This window comes from Lipotes vexillifer, unplaced genomic scaffold (genome assembly GCF_000442215.2).
Source record: "Lipotes vexillifer unplaced genomic scaffold, Lipotes_vexillifer_v1.1 scaffold496, whole genome shotgun sequence".
Taxonomy (NCBI): domain Eukaryota; kingdom Metazoa; phylum Chordata; class Mammalia; order Artiodactyla; family Lipotidae; genus Lipotes; species Lipotes vexillifer.
In genome coordinates this window covers 7,009,505-7,019,508 of record NW_006786690.1, presented here as the reverse complement: position 1 = coordinate 7,019,508, position 10,004 = coordinate 7,009,505, and the positions used below count along the sequence as shown (strand labels likewise).

Genomic DNA, 10,004 nt, shown 5'->3' with positions numbered 1-10,004 from the left:
CCCTAGCTAGGGAGAGGCTGACAGGGGTGTTGCTGGTAAGGACCATCACTTCCCCTGTATTTTTTTGCTTCCCCCGCTTGCCAGGTGAGTAATAAATGCTCACACACATTTGTTGACAGCTTGACTGGGATGGGCGAGCACCTACTCTATGCTGGGAACTGTGCCAGGTGTTTTACGCATTATCTCATTGAATTGTCACAGAACTTCCCTCAGGTAGGCTTGATTAGCCTGCATTTCCAAACAAGGAAACTAAGGTTCAGGGAAGGCATGTATCACACCCAAGGTCACACAGAGAATAAATGGAGGGACTTGGTTTTGAACCCAGGTGTGTCTGTTACTGAGGGCCCTTCTTTTCTTTTCTTGTTTTTCTTTTCCTTCCTTCTTTTCTTTTGGTTCGTTTTGATTGGGGCGGGGAAGGTGAGGAAGCAAGGGAGAGAGGTGAGGGTAGGAGGGGGATGGTAAATGCAGTGACTGAATAAGGCAGAGCTGGATTAGACCGCCTGCGTTCAAACCCTAGCTCTGCCGCTTAAGCAGGTTCCTTACCTTCTCTCTGCTTCAGCTGCCTACCTAAATAGGAGCTCTGTGTCATTTCACCGAGATGACACGTCACATGTCTATAGCATAAAGAATAACAGGGTTGTTGTGAAGAACAAAAGGGTAAAGGAAGCTCTGAGAACAGTAGCCTGAATGTAGTAAGCACTTGATAAACATTAGCCAGGATGATTGCTGCAGTTGTTTTGGAACTGCTGCACCCACAACTACTTTGCAGGCTGTTTTCTTTTGCAATCTGACTCCAGTGAAGGACCTCTGGCTGATTGTCTACTAGAGCTTGTTTCTTCTGGGGATTCTGAGGCCAATAGACCAGAGACCAGCCTCCTCCAAAAGTGGCTGGCCTGAGGTCCAAAGCCGTGTTCTCCCGTCTGACCCCACGTCTGAGCAGAGCTGACCCGGGCACCGTTCTCCTGGGCCGGATATCAGAGCAGCCTCGCCACGAGGTCAGGCTGGCTCTCAGGAGGGCTGAGGGTGGGGGTACCGGAGGGCGTCCGCTACCTTGCCTGTGGCATTGCAGCTTTCCTTTCCCAGGCTTTGGAGGGGCTGAAGTTCATGGTGGGATTTTTCAGCAAGCAGGAGCGTGGACAGCTCCTGTATTAGGTCGCGAATGTTGGTCGCAAGCAACAGAAACTAATTCTGGCTATCTAAAGAAAAAAAATACTAATTGTGGGGAAGGAACCTGAGGGTTTACTGAATCAACCAGTGGCTCAAGGACCAGAGCTGTGGGGACCATCTGCTCTGTTGCTGCCACTTTATTTATTTTAAATGTAAAAACTATGCATTTATTTATTTCTTTGGCTGCGTCGGTTCTTGGTTGCAGCGTGCGGGCTGGGATCTTCATTGTGGCATGCGGGATCTTTTAGTTGCGGCATGTGGGATCTTTTAGTTGCGGCATGTGGGATCTAGTTCCCTGACCAGGGGTCGAACCTAGGCCCCCTGCATTGGGAGCATGAAGTCTTAGCCACTAGACCACCAGGGAAGTCCCATGTTGCTGCCACTTTAAACACTCATCTCTCCTTCATCACTAGCTCCAGATTCCGGTTCTGGAAAAGATCATGTGACATATATCATGTGACTGCTTCAGGTGAAACGGGAGGCGGGTAGAGGAAGGACCAAGCGCCCCAGCTGGTGTAGTGGTTGCTGGTGGAACTCTCCCTTGGGCGAGATGAGCTACAGGGCAGTTTCCTCAGTAAGGGAGGTGGGGGAACAAGGGGGGCCCAGCTGAACATAAGACAGTCAAAGGAAACAAGGCAAAGGTCCACTTTAGTCCTGCCCTCTTTGAGCATACAGGCTCTTATGGTGGGTTCCTCAAGCATCCTGAAAGATACGCTTTCCTGCTTCTCAATGCAGACAGGGTGCTAAGAAGCAGTGTGGGGCAGTGGGAAGTGCAGACATAGCTTTAGAGTCAAACAGTAGGTTCAAATTGTAGTATCTCACTTACTCGCTTGTGACCTGAAGGTCAGGTATCTTAATGACTTGGGTTTTAACTCTTTAATCTGTGAAATGGGGATAATAATTCAGTAATTCTCATATGGTTGTTGCTAAGATTAAGGATAATTTAGGAACTGTGGGCTCTGATTCCAACTCCATCTCTGACATATTGGGCTCTGTCTGGGGGGAAATCACAGGGCTTCTCTGAGCCTCAATTTCCTATCTACAACATGGGGGTGAGGAATTAATCTTGGGAATCAATCAGACTTGATTGTGAGCCTGACATTTCTATGTATGTGCCATATGACTCTGGGCAAGTTATTTAGCTGAACTTGAAGCAGCCCAGCTAAGGGGCCTGTTGCAAGCACAGGCACAGGATAGATACTGTATTGGTTCCTAGGGCTGCCATACCAAGGTGCCACAATACCTGGTTGCTTAAACAATAGAAACTTATTGTCTCACACAGTTCTGCAGGCTACAAGTCCAAGATCAAGGCGTCGGTAGGATTGGTTCCTGATGAGAGCTCTGAGAGAGGATCTCTTCCGGGCCTCTCTCCTGGCTTCTGGTCATTTTCTGGCCATCTTTGGCATTCCTTGGCTTATAAGAACATAACCCTGGTCTCAGCCTTCACCTTCACATGGCTGTCTTCTTCCTGTGTATCTTCATATTGTCTTTCTTCTTTGTATGTCTGTCTCTATGTCCAATTTCCCCCTTTTTATAAGGATGCCAGTCATACTGGATTAGGACCCACCCCAATGACCTCATTGTAACTTGATTATCTCTGTAAAAACCCTATTTCCAAATAAGGTCACATTCTGAGGTGGTGGGGGTTAGGACTTCAACATATATTTTGGGGGGAGGGGGGACACAATTCAACTTTGCACTTATTTGTTTTCCTTTTTCATCAAAATTCCTTATCAAATAAGATTAAATGTCTTGCTCAGTACCTGGCACAGAGAAGACGTTGAAGAAATATTTGTTGAATAAATGCACAGATGGATCTTAGCTTCCATGGTGTCCTGAATTCTTCAGAGAGTTCTCTACTGACCCAGGAAATATTCTGCCTTAAAAGAGTTCTCTACTGACCCAGGAAATATTCTGCCTTCGAGGTTTTTGGACAAGAATATAAAGTTCATATGAATAGCTCCAGGCAGATTCAAGAGCTTGGATCTCATCTCTCTTTGACTGTGCTCTATGCTGTTCCCATAGCCTGAGAGATTGCGGGAATGTCCTTCACTCTCGGAAATGTTTTCCATTGCCACAAAGAATTCATTGTTCCAGCAAAGACTGCAAGACTTCCTCCAGTCATTTGAAAAGGGCTTCCAATGATGAACAGGTGCTTTAGGGTGAGATGAGAACATGGCTGTGGGTAACGGGACAGGTGACCTCCACAAACTTCTACCCCTGAGTCCCCCATCCAAAGAGGGGATGCCGTCTCTTCTTAGTTTTTCACCCTTTGGGCCAGGGGCCCACATACCTTGAGTGCTTACAGTGTGCTGGGAATGTTTCATCTGATACAGCAAAGTGACTCAAAGCCTAAACTCTGGAGTTGGACCTGGTCTTGGCCTCACCATCACCTCATTGTGTGATCCTGAGCAAAGTGACTTAACCTCTCTGTGCCGCAGCATCCCTGTTGGTAATTTGAGGGTAACTGACAATAGCATCTACATTCTAGCAGATGTAATAACATATGTAATACACTTTGCATGGTGCGTTCAAACCACGTTAGCGATGATTGTTTTCTTATATTAGTGAAGATGTTGCTGACGTTGAAGCTGGTTAATGGGGGAGGTAAATTCTAGTGCCTGGGTTTTAATATATTTCCTTATTAATAAGACTGAATAAAATAAGACGAGTCTGTTCTCATCATTCCTGTTGGGGCTTTCTAGAACTCAGCCCATCTGTCCTTGTCTTCTCCCTTCCTTCTTAACTTCCTTGCAGTCCTCAATGCTCAACCATGGATTATTTTGCTAATTCCCCCACAACCCTGTGAAATATGTATATAACCTGTTTCATGGATAAGGAATCTGAGACTCAGAGAGGCGAGGTGACTTCTAAGCGGTGAAGCTAGAATTCAGGCCAGGTATGTCTGACTTCCAGGTCACAGAATAGGGTGATGGGGCTGATGCGGATGAAATGTGGCCTCCCCCTGTAATTCCTCTCCATCCTTAGGACCTAAGCACAAGGTTCTCCACCAGATCGGCCTGTCCTGGACAGCACTCCTACTCCGGACTGGCTTCTCCACCCCATCACCAGGGCTGGCCCCCTGCTCTGTCATACCAGACAGGCCCAGTGGAACCTGTTCACCCCCAGGGGTCAATGTCTGATGGTAAAGGCAGACTGTTAGGACACGGGATTCTCGTTCAGCAGCACTTTGGATCCCCACGGAGGCCCTGGGAGGTGAGTGGCATCCTCCGCTGTGTTACAGGTGGCCACACCATGGCTCAGAGAAGTTCTTTGACTCCTATTGGCCACACACTGGGTCAGAGCCTGCCTTTGAGCCTTGGCCTGCCCCTCCGACTTCTTCCACTTACATCCTTTTGCAGCACTGCCTGTTTCCTCTGTTCCTCTCCAGGGCAGCCTGGGCTGAAATTAGCCTCTGGTGCTCTCTGCCCCAACACTGCCAGGGGCCAATAGTACTCGGGGACCAGCTGGGCTTCAGGACAATGGGACAGAAGTGTCGAGACATCTTTGCCCATGGGGATGGAGGGCACGTTGGTCACGTGCTAACACGGCTCCCTTCAGGGGAGGCTGGCACTGGGTGGTAAAAGTCAGGAAAGCCATCCCACTTTTATCATTCTCTTTTCTTTCTCTTTAGCATAGACAATAGATTCCAGAATTCTCGGCTTCTCTGAGCACCTGACTACTGGAATTTGGAGGCTCCTGTGGTTAGTTTCCTATTCTCTCTCGCAAGCCCACAAGCAGTGACCAGCTTCCTGGTTGTTTTGAAACTGCACACAAAGGAGGAAACATGTGGGAGCAGAAAGAACAATGGGTTAATTTCCTAGGGGGCTCTGGCAGTGGCTGGCTGTGCAACCTCAGTCAGATGAATTGACCTCTCTGATCCCCAGTATCCTCATCGGCAAGATGGTCTCTTCTTCATAAAGCTGTTATGAAGATTCAGCTAGGTAATGGACATAAAGCAGTTAATGCAGTGCTGGGTGCACAGTAAGCACTCCGTAAACATGAGCCCACTGTTACTTTGGTAGAAATGGTGTTGTCATTAGCAACTGAAACCTCGGTGGAGGTTTTCTTCTTGGTGGAGGGTCCAAGAATGAGATGGAATGGGAGTGGAGGTGAGTGAGGAAAGAATGTTCTTTCCCTCTCCTACTGGCAACCATCCCAAACTGCACATGCCCGAGGCCAGCTCTGGAAATGCCAAACAATTCTTGTCACTTATCCATCCTATGGAGACAGGGTGTCCTCCAGGCCCGCTTGGCCTTGGCTTAAAAGCATGGGCACATGTACACCCACATGCACTCACCCACACTCTCTCCCAGCACCAGCAGTTAATAAGGCCAATAGCACGGGTGTCACAGTGTGCCCTGAAGGTACCTTATAAGGAAAAGGAAGATTTTTTTGTGTGTGTGCAGATTACAAGAACAGCTAATTGCATATAGACTTACATTTTGACTTTTTTGGGTGTGACTCCACAGGGGATGTGACCCCACGTTCATTATCTGGGAGCCCAGCAGCATCCTCAGCTTCTGGGCTTCAGGCGACTTAGGAATAATCCAGTGCTACTGGCTCATTTTGGGGAAGTGAAGCTCAGAGAGCCAGAAGGCCCTGTTCAACAACACACATGCAACGGCTGGGCCGGGGCCAACCCACACGCCCCGCCCCGCCGCCCCCTCCATGTGCTGCAGTGGCGGTGTTCTCTCATCCCTCCCTGACAAAGGGACCATCACCGCGAACTTCACGTCCAGCCTGCAACTGTCATCCTCTCAGGAGGAAAGGCGGGCAAGGAGGGACAATGGATTGTACTCAACGAAGCCCTCTGAGGTTTCAAGTCTGCTTCCCAGTTACGGGGTCTTTGGAAGGAAATAATGTGACATCTCCTGTCTTTTAACTCCCCTGCACCCTGATGGGTCCCCACCCTGGCTGATGCCTGACTCTGGCAGAAGTCTCCTCTCTGTTTCGGAGCAGAAACGGTGGAGAGAAGACAAAAAACCCTTTCAGATGGCTGTGACTCTCAGGGAGAGGCAGGAAATGTGGGGTTATTGGAGAGGACTGTTGCATTTATGGGGCCTCTTATCTTTATGACAAAAGCTCAAATGGGCATCGGGAGGCAGTAAGAAAGAAACAATGCCCATAAAGATTTCGTTCTAGAGTGTGGGATCATGTGCATCCAGTGGGCAGCTGGACCCGCTGTGGGGGGATGGGGGTAGTTCTTGTAACACTGTGATTCTCTGTTAAGTTAGGGCCTGATGACATGGAGCTGAGAAATCCTGGTGGAGCTGCTGAGAGCAATTCCCAGACCCACCTGTGTCCTCTCCAAACCTCCCCAACTCTGCCAACCAAATGTGGGCATCCCCTGGCAGCAGCAGAAGACCCACTCCTCCACACAAGTTCTCCCTCTCCATTCCTGGGGGCAGCTCAGTGGGAGACCCGAACTCCCAGGACCTTTGGCGAGGTGGGATGGGCACGAGATGGACAACATCCGGGGGAGCACAGGAGGACTTCCTGTGGGCTCTGACTTCCCCAGAGGGAAAATGTGTCACAGTCAGAAATAGAAACAAACGACCCCAAACACACAAAACCAAACCAAAAGAAAGCAAGAAACAACCAGATACATAAATTGCAGAAAAAGGAGTTCCGGTTCTGTTTGTTGTGCAATAACGTCAATATTTGTAATACTTTTATCAAGGTATAGAAAGAAAAAAGGGAGCACTGGAATGAGCGGAACAGAAGGTCCCCCCGCCCCTGTAGCATTCAAGTAGTCTGTGCCTCTTTCCCATTCCCAAACAGTTTAGCTATGCTGTTCCCTGAGCAGGTGTAAGTCCATCGTCCAAACACACAGTTCTTGACCCAAGACTGCCATTCTGGCTTTGGCTTGCAGGTCCAGCTGGCGTTTACTCTCCCAAGGGAGCCAGTCTGATGCAGAGCCCCTTACCCTGTTCACTGTGACAGTAAACGGGCCGCAGAGACAGAAGTCCCCAGACACTGCCTGGTCAGAGCGCTCTCAGGCGATGGAAGAGATCTCGCTGGGTTTCTGCTCTCTGCAGAAGAGAGTCCTGGGGGAGGACCAGTAGCCGGCCTGGCTGCTGTGGTGACAGCAGAAAAGCATGGACAACAGCAGGGCCAGTGCGACGATGAAGCTGAGCATCCACCAGATGACGCCTGGGTAGATGAAGGGCAGGACGAAGACGATGAGCAAGACCAGTAGAAACAGGTGTGCCGCCAGGCGCCGGGCTGCCACGCAGTTGGCACTCTCCGTGTCCTGTTCATCCTCTCCGGCTAAGCTGGGATGCCCTGCTATCAGGGTAGCAGGATTCACCAGTCCCTGAGGACAGAGCCACACCTCCAGGCCCGGCCGGGCCAGCTGCCCCAGCACGGCCTCCTGGTCACGCAGGCTGTAGATGAGGCCCCCGGGGACGGCAGTGACCTTGCGGCACAGTGGGCAGGTGATGGACCAGGTGTCGTCCTGCACGCACAGCAGCAGCTTCAGGCAGACGGCACAGAAGGTGTGCTGGCAGCCCAGCAGCTTGGGCAGGCGGGCACGGCTATAGGACTCCCGGCACACCAGGCACTCCAGGTTGCCATCCGTGGAGCCGTGATGACCCCCAGCAGGGCCCGCGGTGTTAGAGGCGGTGGCTTCTTTGGACATAAGCTGGGGCTGCTGCAGGAGCTCAGTGCAGGCCATTCTGGGCACAGAAGCCACTGGGACGTGGCAGCTCAGGACCTGGGCATCGACAGGGAAGTGTCAGCCGGTGTCACTGGGACCTGGATGTGGTCTGACCTCAGGCTGGGCTTCTCAAGCCTCTATTTCCTTCTCGTCATCAGCCATCTAGCACTGCTCTCCCAGGGCTGCTCAGCTTGTTTCTTGGCTCACGTTGTCCCTTCAGTTATTATTATTTCTTTCCTTGAAACCTGGGGTTAATCAGTAACTTGAGGGCCTGGAATCTTTGAATTGCCTGATAGAAGGGCCAAGGGGGCAGGGCCAGTGCGTGAATCAGGATTTTCCTGTTGCGTCTGGTGCCTCATGAGTGCCCGCGGGATTATGGCTTGTGAGCTTCAGGATACATTAGAATCACCACCACCACCCCCTTTTAAAAGGAGCCTTTTAAAATGCAGGTTTCTAGGTCCCAAACCCAGAGATTGAGATTCAGCAAGGTCTGGATGGGAATCTTAGAATTTGCTCAGTTAACAAACATCATGATGATTCTAATCCAGGTGGACCAGGCAGACCTCACTTTGAGAAACACCGCCATGGGTGTTTCTCAAAATGTTTTGGATGTCAGGATCAGCGGGAAAAAGTTTATTTGTGCTTTGAGAGTGTTTGCAAGCAGGTGGCTCTGTGAAGAAGAAAGAAGTGATGGGGAAAGTATTCTGAGTAGCAGGGGGGAAAAAACGTCCAGCCAAACAGTAAAACCGAAACAGTCCATAGATATTTATCACCTGCTACTGCCATCTGTTGCTTTACAGTCACAATAATTGTATTAACCGTTACTGGTTCCCAAGCATCTCATCCCTATCCAGCTGTGCACTTCACATACCTAATAATAGGTACAATTTGTTGTGTGCCAGGCACACTGCAGAGCCAGAAGTAATAAAAACAGCTGCTGTTTGTTTGGGCCTCTGCTTGGAGCCGAGCCTCGAGAGAGGATCTTCACCTGCGATCTCCCTGCATCCTGGCACAGCCCTGTAAGGAAGAAGCTGCTGAGGTCTGGAAGCAAAGGCAGGGTGTGGTCAGGGCAGGCCTGGCAGATGCCTGTCAAGGGGCCTTTCATGGGGCCAGGACCCCGTGGAATCTACCAGCGTCCAAGGTCAGGTTCCCAGCCTCTTGGGTCCAGGAACTCAATCTCGTCCTTTGGTGTAGAGGCAATGGGCCTTCAGGCAGCTGACTCAAGCTAACAGGACTCATGTGGGACTGAAAGACATACATAGCATGCAGTTAGGCATGGAGTTAAGAAAACGTGATTCCCATAATGGAAAAGAATATGAAAAAGGAAAAAAAAATATATGTATAACTGGATCACTTTGCTGTACACCAGAGACTAACAGGACATTGTAAATCGACCATACTTTAATAACAAATTTAAAATTAAAAAAGAAAATGTGAGTTCCTCACTTTGCCCTGAACGTCAGAGGGTGGGGTGGTGCAATCCACCTCCTCAAAGTAATGCCTCACCTACGTCACGCCGAATCCAGAAGGACAAGCTGCACCATCCTTTGCTGCTTCTGTCACCAGCTGAGGTCCACAGAGTCCAGCTCTTCTGACCCAGTGCTTTCCTCCACCCTAAGGGACAGGCTCTGCTCTCTTGCTTCACCCTCCCCCTGGGTCCCCTGTCTCTGAAATCGAATTCTCCACCCTCTACCCTCACCATCACATCTCTTCTCCTCAGCCATCAGCCTGACAATCACTTATTTCTTTCTATTCTGTTCTCCCCCAGATCAAGCTGAAAGGTGCCTCAGGTCTAGCACGGGGCATCTGTTTTCTCCCCAAGCCCAGCATCCATTTCTCCTTCTACAGTGGCGTGTTTTCCTTTTGGGCAACCACTGCTCTCCACTGTCATTCTGTGTGGTTCGAAGCTCTGTGGGAGGAGAGAGGCGATGTAATTCAGGGCAGACCAATCAGCATATTCCACCCCGCTGGCTAAAAGAATTGGTTCAGACACAGGTATGTGATCTAAGCCAAACCAATGAGATTCAATTCTGGGAATTCTGTTGGAACAACTCACAAGTTTCTCTTACTGCTGGGTTTCCAGACTAGACGATGGAACCCTGGAAGTGCCAGGAACACACTGTGTGACACAAAAGAAAAATGAGAAAAGAGTCAGAAAAAGGCCTGATGACTTTGA

The 10,004-nt window shown here is 49.9% G+C and overlaps 1 protein-coding gene across 1 annotated transcript; it reads right to left on the bottom strand.

Moving 5' to 3' along the window:
* Window positions 1–7,165: 7,165 nt before the first annotated feature.
* Window positions 7,166–7,846, bottom strand: RNF186 (ring finger protein 186). The gene has a single exon (XM_007459239.1). The coding sequence runs from the start codon at window positions 7,844–7,846 to the stop codon at window positions 7,166–7,168; it is 681 nt and encodes a 226-aa protein (XP_007459301.1).
* Window positions 7,847–10,004: the final 2,158 nt, after the last annotated feature.

Excerpts from the sequence above, each read along its gene's own strand:
- RNF186 (XM_007459239.1), bottom strand. The coding sequence starts at position 7,846 with ATGGCCTGCACTGAGCTCCTGCAGCAGCCCCAGCTTATGTCCAAAGAA.